The sequence below is a fragment of the Tarenaya hassleriana genome, unplaced genomic scaffold, assembly GCF_000463585.1.
Source record: "Tarenaya hassleriana unplaced genomic scaffold, ASM46358v1 Cleome50, whole genome shotgun sequence".
Taxonomy (NCBI): Eukaryota; Viridiplantae; Streptophyta; class Magnoliopsida; order Brassicales; family Cleomaceae; genus Tarenaya; species Tarenaya hassleriana.
In genome coordinates, this window is record NW_010967708.1 from 271,776 (window position 1) to 287,997 (window position 16,222).

The 16,222-nt window shown below is 37.2% G+C and overlaps 1 protein-coding gene across 2 annotated transcripts; it reads right to left on the reverse strand.

Annotated features, from left to right (window-relative positions):
* Nucleotides 1-6,884: 6,884 nt before the first annotated feature.
* LOC104827488 (AT-hook motif nuclear-localized protein 7-like) lies at nucleotides 6,885-10,284 on the reverse strand. Of its 2 annotated transcripts, none has more exons than XM_010560661.1 (5): nucleotides 9,814-10,284; nucleotides 9,448-9,515; nucleotides 8,456-8,587; nucleotides 7,800-7,961; nucleotides 6,885-7,318 (listed from the first exon to the last, which is right to left on the reverse strand). In XM_010560661.1, exons 1-5 carry the CDS (start codon nucleotides 10,202-10,204, stop codon nucleotides 7,061-7,063), a joined length of 1,011 nt encoding a protein of 336 aa, XP_010558963.1. In that variant the 5' UTR covers nucleotides 10,205-10,284; the 3' UTR covers nucleotides 6,885-7,060. The 2 variants fall into 2 exon arrangements, with proteins under 2 accessions (XP_010558963.1, XP_010558962.1); XM_010560660.1 differs by having other exon boundaries at nucleotides 9,799-10,284.
* Between the last annotated feature and the right edge of the window lie 5,938 nt (nucleotides 10,285-16,222).

Sequence of the window (16,222 nt, forward strand, 5' to 3'; positions counted from 1 at the left end):
GATCATGGGTATTGGATACGATCACAATCATAGATATTCGTTGGAGAACGGAAAAGTCTGGGGGGATTTGATAACTCATATTCTTCTCTATATTTTGATGAGAGTTTGTCTAGGTTTTATAGGATAATCACATGCATTCATAGGCATTCTAGGCGTGTTAGGACACAAAACCCAATTGTGCTCTAGTTTTGCAGAGTTACAGGTTTCGGAGATGATTGGACTCGAAAAGGAGCTAATTGGAGCGTTAAAGGAGAAGTCCGGATGAGGTACTCATGTTGCGACATCAATAACTTTCTCTACAGAGATCCAAATCTGCGAGACTTGTACCATTGGAAAGAGCACTTCAAGAGCTTCGCGTAGACACCAAAATCGCGTAAATCCGACACCGGAGCAGAAAGTTATGAGCGAATTCGTGAAGACCAGAAAACTGCCAGTGAAGGGCCGGATCCAACTGGATCCGGTCCGAATCAAGACAGCCCAGGAATCTGGATCCGGTCCGGATCCACCTGGAATCGGTCCGGATCCAATCAAAAATCCTGTTTCGCGATTTTCAGCATCAGAATGGGAATAGGACTCTTGGGAGCCGCCCTAGGGTTATAAAAAAGCCCTAGCCACGTCCTAGAACATCAGGGAGCCTTAGAGAACACTTAGATACAGATTTTTGGAGAGCTTTTGGGGAGAGAAGAATAGAAGTTCACGGGATTAACAAGGAAGATTTGATCGTGGAGACTACACATCTACATGAGCTTTTCTTTCCTCTCTTTTATCTCTTCTCTTTGGAGCTTTTTATTGTTTTCTATGAACCGTGAGTAGATCCACGACTATGGGTTAGGGATTCGTATGCGTTTTAGGTATGTTTGAACCCTAACTTGGATTTCGGTTTTGATTTGTTTCGGTTCTATTGATTTGCGCTTTTATTGGATTGATGTTTGCTAACCCCTTGGTCAATTATCTTAGATTCTAAACTACATAGAGATATGAGTTGGTTTCGGATCAAAATCAATAGGAGAGATCGTATTATTCACATAGAGATATGGTTTAATCGATCTAGGGTTGATGATAGCGTTCTTCATGCATCTAGGGTTAACTTGAATAGATCGAGAGATTGACGAGTTACTCTGTAGGTAGTGAGTTAGTAGACCGAGAGGTGAATTCTCTATCTTTGTTGCTTGATGATTCCCGAACACAAGTCATAATCGTTATTCTCGCATGCTTAGCATATACCCATACACTCGAATACGATCCCGACACCCGTGGTCATCTTAGATTGATAGTTTACTCGTTTTTATTGTTTTGCTTCCTTATTTTCCATTCATTCCACATATTTCTACCATCACTTCCACTTCCTTGCTTTGATTTGGCTTCGATTAGGGTTTAGATTTAGCTACCGGTCCTTGCGTTCGACCCAGTGTTACGACGATCCGTATCCTTGCGGTGAGTTGTGAATCGGGTTATAAATTCTACACTCGATACACACGTATCAGTTGTTTATCTCGATAGGTCTTTCCAAGGACATCTGCTTCGTTTGCCAGTGGATTCAACCTACCACAGAATTCCTTGACACTCTCGTTTTCTCCCATTTGAAGCATATTGAACTGGTGCTTGATTAGATCTCTCCTTGTGCGCATCCCAGGCTTCTTTTGTTGACTTGCACCCTTGAATTTGCTTAAACTCATCCTTATCAACTGTGTTGAAAATGATGGTTATAGCTTTTGAGTTCAGTGCTGATGCTCGCTTTTCTGAAGATGTCCACTCAGATCTGGATTTCAGGACCTCTTTTCCATCCTTCACGTCGATTGGGGCACTCCATCCTTCTTCTACTGAACTCTAAGCATCTTCATCAATCCCTTTGATGAGATTCATAGTTTTCACTTTCCAAAAACTATAATTCTCGGAATCGAGAATTGTAGATCTTCCCAGAGACTGAAACTCTTTGAGTGAGTCCATATTGACTCTTCAACATGTACACTGATATGAGAGGACCTTTCTCCTACGATCAGTGATCAACTCTGATACCAATTGAAAAAGTTGAACACTCAAAGAATAATGCGGAAAACTAATCAGTTCTATTCACTTGAGAAAGATAGTCAAGTACAACTCACTTTTTGTTGTAAGAATCGTACTTACTACACACACCCAAAACTTCCCTTGAGTTTCTTCCCCTCTCACAATGAATTCTACTGATCAAAAAACCTCACAACATAAATCACTCACCAGAGAAAAGAGATTTGCCCAATCGGTCTCCCTCTCATACTCGCACTCACCAAATAATGAGAACACACTCACTGAACGGAATAGACTAAGAAATTATGCTCATGCTCTCTGAAGAGTTGATATGACTTGACCCTCTATTTAAACTCTTTTTGTTCGTCTTTAGATCTCCACGAAGTGATTAGATCGACTTCTCCTTGATTCTTGCTGATTTCGAGTCTATCTTCAAGATCTCATCTTATCTCTTGTTTTTTACTCTATCTCTTCAGCCTTTGACTCTATCTCTTCAGTCTTTGACTTTATCTCTTTGGTCTTTGACTCTATCTGAATCTCGTCAGTTACACCTCAGATTTGTTCGAGTGCTATCTTCGCCGGATTCTTCTCCTGAAATCTCTCATAAGTTGTTGAACCTGCAACAACCTTTTAACAACCAAAACAACATGTGCAAATACTTGCACTAACAATCTCATTAGTCTGACGAGTAGAACGATCGATCCCCCTTGAATTAAAAAGAAATGAACAGTACAAAGTAGACCAAGAGACCAACCTAAGGAAGAAAAGGCTGGACCGAGTCGGTCCAGAGGATGGATCGTTCGGTCCAGGTAAAGAAAAAAACTAAATCGAAAAAGAAAAAGTTCGGATTGGATCACTCTAGAGAATAGACAAGATTGGCCTACATCAAATTCCCACCAAACCAAATTAAATTGGCCCAAAAGAAAAGGACGGTCTAACACAGGCCAATCCTCAAACTTTAGGTAAGCCTTAAAGTACAAAACGAAAAGAGTTGGTAATCCATAATCCAATTTAATCGTTCTGAATCACGTCTTGTTTCAAAAGGCTTCCATCAAAGCCCGAGAATAGATTTTCATGAACATTCAGTCCGGTAGTCAAGCCTACAACAATACGCCTTGTCTTTAGTCTTGCGGTAACCCGTGGATGGAAGATCAGACAACTTGACGTCAATAATGCGTTTTTACAAGGCCGACTTTCCAATGAGGTATACATAAGCCAACCGCCCGGATTTATCGACAAGGATCAGCCCTCGTTTGTTTGTAAACTCCGAAAAACTATCTACGGTCTTCGACAAGCTCCACGTGCATGGTATTCAGAGCTTCGTGATTTTCTTCTAGCTCGTGGTTTCTTAAACTCATTGGCCGATGTATCGTTGTTCGTGCTCAATACCGATGATGCTTGTTTATATGTGCTCGCTTCTCACTCAAGGATCTAGGGGAGCTTGTTGGGTTCCTGGGATCTCTAGAGCGAATCCTATTCCTAAGAGATCGATTCTAGGGTTTGCGCAGCGGATATAAAATAAAAATTTAATAAACCCTAGAACCATGCTTCTATGAATCGTAGAAACGTTAAAACGCTTACCTCAATCGATCCGGGGCCTGTATCAATTGAAGAATTCGTCTGATCACGAAAGGGAGGAAGAATACCCCGCCCTCTACATGTATCCACACCTCGGGATGGATTCCAACGGTTGGAACTTGTCTGCTAGGACACGAATCTGCTATTCGATTTTGTGCTTCAAGAAAACGAGACTCTTCGGTTTTCGAACTCTTTGGATCTCGCCCAAAAGCTCTCTCAAACCTCTGAAAGTCGGCACCAAAAAGTCTCTCTCGAATTAGGGTTTTAATCTCCTTCTTATAAAGTGATTTAACCCTAATTTCGGTTTAATTTTCGAAAAACCGGAACCTGGAACGGGCGGTCCGGAATTGCACGTGGACCGTCTGTTCCAGTAAGGCAGAACGGACGGTCTACGTTTAGTGCGGACCGTCCGTTCTATCACATAGAACGGACGGTCTGCGTGTTATCGTGGACCGTCTGTTCCACTCCTCAGAACGGACGGACCACGCGTCCGGCCCATCAGGTCTGGACCCTTCCGACTCAGTTTTCCGTCATTTTCTTTCGTGCATTTGTCCTTCCCTGCGTGTGTGACCATGTAGGCTCATTCGATATAGCAGTATAATTCGAAATCTCTATTCTGGATATACAAGTCATAGGCGGTCTCTAGCAAGACACTATGACTACCTATCTCGAATAGAGTTTGTTCGTGATCTTTACGAACGCCAAAGATGATTCCGGTTGATGATCCTTTTGTATCACGATATCATATGTCGAACATAAGGCATGGACAAGCCACCTTATCTGATTCGACTGCTTTCTCGTTCACTGAGTTCGACTGTCTGAAATAGACGATGTTCGTCTATAGTGCGGCCACACATTTCTACCGGAGCCTTTATTGTTTATATTGGCAAGCATCCGATCTCTTGGTCATCGAAGAAACTTGCTGGACACTCGCGCTCTTCGACCGAGGCAAAATACCGCTCAATAGTCAACATGTCTATCGAGATTACGTGGGTCACCTTGCTACTCTCCGAGCTTGGGATCACACTGCTGACATCGTCTACCATCTATTGCGACAACATTGGAGCCACATATCTAAGTGCTAATCCCGTGTTTCATTCCCGAATGAAATACTTAGCCCTTGATTATCTATTTGTCCGTGATCAAGTCACTACCGGCTCCCTCCGTGTTCAACACATCAGCTCGAAGGATCAACTTGTCGATGCTCTAACCAAGCCATTACCACGCTCATCATTCACGGAACTCTACGTCAAGATCGGAATCGTCTCCGATGCTCCGTCTTGAGGGGGCGTGCTAGAGGTGTTACAGATTGCGATCTTCACAAAAGAGGAAACTTCCATATTATAGGACCTCTGTTACATAATTGTAATCTTGTGCATGATTCTCTCCTATTATTCCTTATTCTTCTCACATGTATCAGTCTATATGTAGGTCTATTGTAAAACTTAAAATATAACGAAAGTATTTTTCTCTCACAGCGTGTGTATACTTGTGCAAATAACCGTATAACGAATGTATAAATAGATATATCGGATTAATGGCTCAAGCTAAAACTTATAATTATTAATAAATCAGAGACGCATTTATGCATATAATTTTAATGAAAGTGCATAATTGTATGTGATTGAGGGTATTGAATTGGGATAGATGGCATGGCGTTAGACAATATGTCGAACGAGTTCAGATATTGGCTAGTGTGCTATTGTAGACGGGTAAATGTTATTGAATGGTGTTTCGATGAGTGCGATCAGTGGATACTCAGTCGTATGACGGTATATCCTGGTCGAATGTCATACGGGTGAGATATGATTGTGATTATGGTGATTGAGGATCGCGGTAACGTTCTGAAGGACGATATGAACAACCAGAGATCCATGTTGTCTGTATCGGTTCACGATGTAATCAATACAGATACGTGGAGAGGTAACACGGTTTGTCGGTAACCGACCAACATTCCATTGGCCATGAAATGGTATCGGGAGTTACTGGTATCCCCCGATAATAGTAAATGAAATCTGTGATCGAGTTGTTGCATGTGCCCCCGATTATGAGGTGTTACGAACTACTTTGAAAGGTTGAGCTCGAGTCCGATGAGTAACTCCGTGGCTGATGGTCGATGAGGGAGAGTTAGCATAGACTTGTTATGTTCGGCAATCGTCGGCGCCGAAAGGCGACGTCAGATCCTGATATAGAGAAATGATATCGATATCGGGAAGATGTAAGTGTGTGATATGAATGATTTATGTTTTTATGAGAAAACATTGATGTTTTTATTTATTATTCCGGTGATAACCAGGGATATGATTCTGGTGATAACCGAGGAGATAAGAGGTTGTGCGATTGCACATGGTGAGACGTGACATACATGTGTGATGCATGCGTAGAAATGAATTGACGGTGATATTGATGATAAAGACCGAAAGGATCGACATATTACTTGTGTAACGACAGAGAAGAGATAAGAGGATAACCTGACTCGTGTGCCGGATGCACGCGAAGACAATTTGACGACACTTATCCGATGATAAATATTCATCAGACTGATTGTGGGTGTTTTAATAGAAGAATTATTGATTGTTATATGTGTTGTCGTCTATATACATATGTATATATATGATTGCCTGTTATTTGGCCGATTCTAAGTTAGACAAATTCATGTTTTACCTTTTGTATTATTTTCCGTTGTAGATAAATGAGAAATAAAGTTTTAAATTCCGTGCATTTTTTATAATCTTGTTTTATTTATCATTGCCATGTAGTGCATCTCCTTCTCTGCGGGATACGGGTTACGATCGTCACAAAATCTATCTGCCAATATTTGTAAAAATATTATTGTATTGTGTTACCCAAACTTGGATAGTTCAACTGGTGAAACGATGTGTAAAACGTCTTTTTCATTTCGTGTTTGAACGTTAAATTTGGGAAAATATATATATATATATATTCCAAATTGCGTGGTTGATTTCGACTCCAAAATTAGTCTGAACTTTGATTTATTATACTTGATAACCAAAAAAAATATTATTATATTTTGTAAAACATATTTATTTAAAAAAATATATTTGATTATTTTATATTTAGTTTGAAACAAATATAATTATATATTTCATCAGATTATTTATTTTTAACCTAAATAAATTTTATTTAAAATTTAAAAAATATAATTTAGTTTTTTTATTTTAACAAAATGTATTGGCTCACAAAATTTGGATTTTAATAGATTTAGGCTCAATTCTACCACGGAGATGGTCGATGATTAGACGAAGAAGACAGAAACCATGAAATAATGTGGGTTGCAAAAAGATAAACCAATGTTGAAACATTTCAAAAGCTAAACGTTCAACCCGAACCAAAAACACTATGAAGTTATTTTGTTCATAAATCGATCTAAAGTCTTTACTATAGAAGCTCTCATGTCAACCTGTGAGATGGTTAGATTATGATGATGATGATGATGATGAACCCCTTTTTTTAAGTCTCAAGATCTTATTTCTCTTGCATCTGAAACGTTGATTTCGGGCGAAATCACACGGTTTTGTTCGGGTTCTGAGTTGTTCCATCCCGAAGATTCTGCGTTCTCCGACTGCAGTGGCTCGTTCTTGGGTTTCGTCTCGGGAACTTGTCCTGTGGACACGACATCAGCCGAGGGTAATGCAGGAGTAACCACGGAGGATCTACGTTTGTACTTCCTCTTTTGAGGTTTCGCACCAAACGTTAAGAAACTTCCAATCACAACCTGCGGATGAGGAAAAAAAATGTAAGGATTTAACGAACGTTTTGATACCGGGATCGGTTAATTAATCATGGTCATGGCACGACGAATCATGAGCTTTAGGACTGGTTTTTATCCGAAATCTCCCAAGATATATGATAATGGGTTCTACCCGGAAAAACACAGGTTTCTATCCAAAATAAAATCTCAAGATATGATGTTTCGCTCAGAAAAACGAATTTTTATCCGAAAATTCTCGAAATAATATGAGGTTTAATCCAAAGAACAGGTTCCTATCCAAAAAAACTCTCAAGATATGATAAGGGGTTCCATCCAAAAAACGAATTTTTACCCGAAAAACTCTCAAGATATGATAAGGGGTTCTACCCGAAGAACATGTTTCTACCCGAAAAAACAAATTTATGCCTCAAAAATTCTCAAGATGTGATAAAGGTTTGCAGTTTATTGCGACCTTGTTGTGACCATAATGAAGAAAAGGGCTTACTTGGATGGGGCTAGAAGCTGTGAGAACTCCATCAACAACTCCGCCAATGACACGGCCATCGGGTCCGGCCAACGAAACGCTCAAACCTCCGGTTTTGTTCCATATGCCTCCGATTTCAGTTATCACATATGAACCCGTTAACGTTAATATCTCGAACAAGCCCTGCAAGATTCACATAAAGGCTTTGAATCCATCCTTAAATCATTTCGGTTTAGAATATCAAAATTCCTAAAGCTTAGCTCGATCGCTAATAACAAACATCGAAAACGTTTTAAGAGTTAACAACAGTAATCCTGAACCAACCCTTTCAAGAATCAAAAAATCGTTCTTATCGTAACAACAATACGAGCGTTGTATCCATTATGATTCAAGAGGATTAAAATGCATAATTCGCCAAGAAATCCCACGAAAAATAACTCGATTTCAAGATTTCGAAAAACATCAACTTGCTCTAAACGGTTAAATACTAACTCGAGCGGAACCAGCGAGAATCTAAACCGGGTTCTTACCATAAAGGACCTTCTGAATCCACAAGGCACATTTTGGTTCACAAGGTGAAAATGCATAGTTTTACCAAAGAAGATCCTCGAAACATAGCTCGATTTCACGAATTATAAATATCGAAAACGTAACAAACGTCGAGATGAGGATCATACCTCGTAGGTGAGGATGCCTCCGGCGGATCCGGGATGCCGAATTCTGACGTTAGAAACGGTTCCAATTGCTGATAAAACGCAGATTCCTCGAGGACCCTTTTGCGTAAACGACAGAATCTTACCGGTCAAATCCTGCACCAAACCTCACATTGTGAATCCACATACATACATACATACATACATACATACATACATACATACATACATACATACATACATACATACATACATACATACATACATACATACATACATACATACATACATACATACATACATACATACATACATACATACATACATACATACATACATACATACATACATACATACATACATACATACATACATACATACATACATACAGGTAGGGGTGGGCACGGGTCGGATACCCGGGAAAATCGAGAGATTTGGATTCGGATCCGGGAGGCTCGGGTATTTAACTATGAGATTTGTATCCGGGATTTGGTATTTACGAGTATCCGGGGTACGGGTATCCGGAATAATAGTCGGGTACTCGCGGATATCCGGATCCGGATTTATTTAAGAAAAACAACAATATTCATATATAAAATTTTTAAAACATGAAGATATATTTATAAAAATTGATGAATTATGATAAAATATATAAGACAAAAGAGATAATAAGAGACAAATAATAATAAATTTAATTTTTTTGAATTAATATTAAAAAAATGTGAAATTATTTCATGTAAAATAATTGTATTTAATAAAAATGTTATATAAATATAAGATATAATTATTTATAATCATAATACGCGGGTACCCGCGGATATCCGGTTTTAAAAATTCTATTATCCGGATTTGGATCCGGATTCACGGGTATTGAAAAATAAGGATTTGGATTCGGATTTGAAAATTACGAGTACCCTAAAATCGGGTATCCGTGAGACGAGTATCCGACGGATACCCGATTTTCGGGTATTTGTGCCCAGCCCTACATACAGGTATTGCACATATATACAGTATACCTCTCCGGTGTTGACAGTGATGATATGTGGTGTGAAGTCCTCTCCGGCTGTTCTTTCAAATAGTTCACCTTCACGAATAATCATCACCCCAAACCATATAATATCATAATATCTATAAACATTTTCAATTCCCATTATAATCATGTTCTCATCTGGTGTAGAAAAGACTCGATTTTTTTTTTTAGAATTCATGGAAACAGAAAAAAAAACCCAAATTAAAAACAATCAAAACGAATGATTCTTGTTATTATTAATTATTAATACTGTTATTATTGACAATGATAATAATAATAATAACAAATAATAATGACAATAATGTAATTTTTATTGTAATTAGTAAAGAACACTCACTGATGAAGCAATTACCAGTGCCAAAGCCTTTGCTTCTGTTCTTCTTAGCCAAATTCTCCGTAGGCGGCGGCGACCGTACAATCAAGTTCCCCTCCGCATCGTACTTCCTCGGTCTCCCTCTCTTCCTCTTCCCAGACATATCGCCGCCGTTGCTCCCCTCCGCCGCCACCGGAATCGCCGTAGTGGTCCCTACCGGTGACGTCATCGAGCCTGAGAATGGCGTCACTGGCCCGGAACCGGTAACGTTCGTGCTCGTAACGTTGTTGTTGGACGGTGGCTCCGGCGGAGAAGTCTCTCCTTCCGTCGTGGCGACGGCGGTTGAAGCGGCGAAGCTTGTCACAGGCGACGGTGAGTCTGTCCCAGAATCCGACATTGACCCGAAAACAGTGCTGTCTTTTTCCTCCATGATAGAAAGATCAGAGAGTGACCAATCCAGAGAGAGAGAGAGAGAGAGAGAGACTTATGAAGTTCCCTCCATGGACGAAGGCAGAGTGAGGAAAAAACAAAAGCAGAAGAAAAAATAAAAAACGGAGACAGAAAATTTTGATGTCTTAATCTGGTGGTCTCGAAATGACGATATTGCCACTGTGTTAAAACCCCTAATTATTCCTGTATTCGAGAGGTTTTGAATTCTTCGTTCTAATTTCTATATTTTTAGAATTTAAAACGGATTTGACTAAATAAATAATTATCCTTTTGGAAATAATATTTGGAAAAGAATAAATCGGGTGCATTTCTGTCTTCATATCCTTCACGATAATGCACATAGATACCGTTTTTAGAGATCGGTATTTAATAATATTTTTAAATATAATTTACTAGATAGATACAACATCAAAATATCGAAGATTATAATTTATTTCATGGTTTGAAATAGCTAATATAGTATAAAATATATCATGATTGAAATGGCTATATACGTTTTTAGAAAAAATTATAATTTTATTTATTTCATCATTTAATACTAATCTTTTAAATTTTTATATTAGTATTTTGCTAAAAAACTTCTAATTAATATCAAATTTTTAATAATATATATTCCACAATATTTTAAAATATTCAGAGCAATACATTTCTATTTTTTTGGTTAATTTCAGTTGATTAAAATATTCTAGTTTTGATAATTTTATGAACTTAGATATTAAATATTTAATATATAAAATCAAGATGTAAGATTGTAAGATAGTCGGTTGAAAAGTGGGGTATCAAAATATTTTAAAATAAATACTAAAATTGAATAATGAAAACTATCATTATTTAATCCACTTAAATAAAAATAATTTACATTACATATATTATTAAAATCAATTTCCATAATACAAAGCGAAATAAATTATAATCTAGTGTAAATATTTCATACATAATAAAAAATACTATCTAAGAAAACTCAAAATATTATGTTTTCTAAAAAAAATTAGATAAAATTTTAAAAAAAATCGCAAAAGTTTTTAAATTTTGTAAATAAATAAATAAAATTTGAATTTTATAAAACAAATAAAAAAACTTTATAATTTGTTTGATCAAAACTCACATAAATCCTCATGTCATTACAAAAAGCCACGTCACCACCACATAAAATAAATATGCATTTAAAAAAATAAAAATATTAATTATAAATGCATTTAAATATAAAAATTAAATCAATTAAACACAAAAATAAAAAATAAAGTAAATTACATCAAATAGATATAAAAATAACTTTTAAAAAATTAATTTAAAATATATTTGAAAAATAAAAATTACAATATATAAACATATATACATACATACACATATATACATAAAGATATATACATACATACATACATATACAATCTATACATATATATACAACATCTGCATAGGACACATGTCCCCATTTAATCAGTAAAACAAAGTTTATTTTTTATAAAAAAATTATGTAAAATTTTGAATAAAATTATAAAACACCCCCATAAAATTAAATATGTTTATAATAAAAAATTGCCCTCAATGATATATTTCTCTAGGTGCATCAATGTATACATGTACGTATATATGTATGTAAATATATATGTATTTGTATATATGTATATATATGTGAATGTATATGTATATATATGTGTATATATATTTATTGTATATTTTTATTTTAAAATTTTATTTATAAATATTATTTTCGTCAGATTTCTAATGATATTAGAGTTTATACGAGTTCTTGACAAAATTACAAAATTTGTGTTACATTTTTATATATAAAATTAAAATATATTTACGAAAAAAGCCCGCAAGAAAGTAGAATAAAAAAAGAAATACGAAATTGAGGGTAGTTTAGTAAATGAGTTGGAAGAAAATTACCATTTCGAATTAAACTGGTCAAACCAATGGTGCTGTGCTATTAAAGCAAATAAACCATTTTATTATTTGTATCTTTGGGGATAAAAACAAAGTTTTTTAATCCCAAAAAAAGTAAATAATATTTTATATATTACTTTATTTTCTCTTTTTTAACTTTATTTGGAGTTTATTTTATTACCATAATTTTCTAGTTCTATTGCTATAGTTACACGTCACCGTTTTATATAGATAATTTCCTTTCCATTATTCCCTATGATAACATTAGTTACCAATGTTTGTTTTTGTTTCATTTTACTAGAATTTTTTGATTGTTTGGTTTTATGAAAAATATATTCGTTTAGTTTAAACTATTTTGGAAATTATTTTTATATTATAAAATGTTTCTTTTTTTATAATAATTTCATATTCATTTGGATATTTTGATTTCATTATGTAGGTTCTGTAATTGTTTGGGGATATATAAACATTTTGTATGAACCAATCCCGTAGCCAAATACCTCATGCCATTTTGCTAAATATGAAATTTTATTTTCAAATGTTCATAACTACTCTTTTCAGCCAGCATATCCCTCAATTCAAATTTCACAACAACAAAAACTTTTGGTAGAGGTATTTTTATAATTAAATACTAATTTAAATAAAAATAGGAATGACGGTGAAAAATAAAACAGAATAGAAAGGGTAGTACTGATTTTTCAAAACAAAATACCCAAAATGGTATGGATTTTATGATGTTTCTCTTCCGGTTGTAAGCTCGAAAGGGATATTGCCGGTTTTGCATAGAATTTTTGAAGAAATATCTAAATATTAATGACTATTGATTCCCTGTCATTGTACATGATTGTAACCAGTTTTATTTTCCAAATCAAATTGTTTTGGAATTATAATCAGGGTAAAGACGAATTATAAATATATATACACACACACAAAACCAGAAATACAATTCCAGGTCAATACATTAACAGTTTTTCTATATATATATATATATATATATATTCAATCACATATGCATATTCACTGACTTTTTCTAACTAAATATCTAGATTTTTTTTATAAACTTCTAAAAATTTGGTTCATATATTAATATATTAATTTTGGGTTTAGTTCAATGGATCAATGACCCAAAAATAATTGTTCTACAGTAAAATCTTAAATAAAAAATCAGGCAATTCAAGCATTTCCTTTCCTAAAGACACCTTCTCTCTTTTCTCTTTTTATTCTTTTTTTCTTTCACAAGAAATTAGGATAAATACTTCTACTTCTTCAAAGTCTTCTTATCTCTTTCATTTGGATTTTTTTTTATAACGGTAAATGTATTGATTTTCAAAAACTGTTTATATACAACCGGACAATAAGTCGGAACTAACCATTAAGATACATGATTCCATAAAAAAAGATGTAGTTTTAGCTAATTAAAGCATAGTTTTTGGTCGATTAGCGCCTGAGTAGTGATCGGAGTGGGACCGTAAATGTTAGCCACACATCTTCGAGAGTGGGACTTGCCGAAACCCTTGCCACATTGGATAGTAGAACATCCCTAATAAGCCTGTCCGTTGCCACCCTAAGCTTGGCCATCGTAGATGACTCCTTCCGAAAAATACGTGAATTCCGCTCATGTCATATGATATACGTGACTGCTTGCAAAACCAACTTACAGATTTCCTTCCTGGGGTATGGTCCACCATCGAGTTGGCCCTCTAACCAGTCCCTACAACCCTCCAATGATGATGGTGGGGAGTTGTAGAACACCGTCGCAAAGAACCGCCAAATATCCAGACTGAAAGCACACTCAAAGAACAAATGAAAGTGCGATTCAGGAGATACCTGGCAAAATACACAAGCCGATGAAGTATTGACTCCCCACCTTTCCAGTCGATCTAAGGTGGGAAGTCGGCCAAGGAAGGCTTGCCAGATGTTGAAGCTTAGTCTTGGTGTGCTTAGTTTGCACCATACCAATCGATGCCAACGAACCGTAGGACATCTAACTCGAATCAGTTTCCAGGTGGAAGAGGAGGAGAACTGGTTACCAAAGCAGTCATCCGAAATTTTCCACTCATACCTATCACATTCAGCCTCAGATGATGGAGGAGCTATCGACGAAATGCGGGCTTGAATCGCTTGGATGGCCGCAGTCCTAGCCCCTGGAAAGGACCATTCTGTGCCTTGCGTTGCATCCTTCATCTTTGCATATAATGGGACCTTTAGCAGCTTTGGTCCATTGATACCTGTTAGCTCGATGAGTGACCCTAAACTAGTCCAATTGTCGAACCAGAAATCAGCCTGCTTCCCATTACCCAGCACACAGCGTAAAAACTCTTTCGCTTGCTGCCTGAACCCGAGAAGCTTTCGAAGATGACAAGAATGCCCTTGTGATTGTGAAACCCCCCAGAAGCCCTTCTTCTTAAAGATGTGTCGCTTCAGCCAAGCGACCCAGAGCGATCCCGATTCCTTGAATATAAGCCATATGCTTTTGAGCCGAAAAATTGTACTGAAGTCCTCAAGACGCCTAATGCCCAGTCCACCCTCCTCCTTCGGCTGACACACTTTGTTCCATGCCACTCTCGCTATATTCTTCCCCTCGATTGAGTTCTTCCATAGATGCTTGTAGGATAGATCATAGAGCATAGTGGGAGATTGTTGGTTGTAATGCTCTAGGATGATCCGTGATATGACATTTGACTTTGTATTGATTCATTAGTTTATGAATGCATTACTCTTCCCGTTATATGATTGGCATGTTTGTTATATTTCGGTATCCTGGAATCATTAGAGAATGATTCTAAACTCCCTAGTCAGTTATCATTGTGGGAACAATGATGAATTAAGACTAGCATGAGGTGTGATCGATGCATTGGATGCATATCACAATCATGGGTACTCATTGTGAACGAGTGACTAGATGACCCGCATGAGATTGTCACATGGACAGAGTCATGACTTGAATCTCATACAGCGGTTCGTTCTTGGATCCTCAGACCTGAGATGTCTAGAGTATCTGATATGAGGAGTGGCGTGTCTTGACTGCGTCAAACGTCGTCTTTAACCGGATGATTATAACGACGTTGATCAGATACGTTCAGGAATCATATGAAGATAGTAGACATGCAATATGAGACTTGTCACCTCCTCAACAGGAGAGATATCGCTGGGCCCTCTCGTGGAAACCGGACTATGAAAATGCGTGGCCACGCTATAGATGAAGTTGCATCTATTTTACTAGTTGATTTGCCAAGACGAGAAAGCAGTTGAACTTGAAGGGTGGCTCAAACCATGCCCTTGTTCAACATATGATATCGTGAGACAAAGGATTAGAACTCGAGCTGTTACTGCCTCGGTTAGATCACCTATAACTCAATTCAACGTGGATAGTCATGGCGTCTTGCTAGAGGCTAACCATGACTTGTAGATCGGGAATGGTTCTCGAGGCTGCTGCCACTGCGACTGGGCCTACAGGGGCACACACCATTAGGGATGGGCTTATATGTGAAGTATCGAAAAGATGGACTTGGATTTGGTCGAACAACCGGTTCTCGACCAAATCAGAGTGTCGGGATGAGTTTCACCCTTCTGACTCGGACCGAGTCAGTACTTGACTCGGACCGAGTCAGTTCCATGCGAGTCGAAGCCCAGAAAGTGTTTTGGGCTTGGCTGATGTTTTGACTCGGTCGAGTCAAAGTTTTGACTCGGACCGAGTCAATACTAAATGGGCCGAGTCAAGAGTTGACAATGGGCTTGGGCTGATTCGTTCTGACTCGACCGAAACAGAGTTCTAACTCGAACCGAGTCAATACTCGGAAAAAGTCTCTTTTCACAAGGATTAGGATTTCTAACTTATAAGGGGGTATTGGACGCCATCCTCAACCTAAGAAAAACTTACAGAACCCTAAGACAGATCTAGAACACAAGAAAATCGTTTCTTTTGAGGTTATAGTTCCCGGGATTCGATCCCAAGTCTAGGAAACCCTATTCACTTCACAGATCCTAGCAGATCAGTTCCAAAAGCGTTTGGAATCCTTCCCGTCGGTGTGGATACGTGTAGAGGAGCTGTACTTTCAGCTCTTGGTGATTAAAACAGGTCTTGGATCGATTGCTACTTTCAGATCTTCAG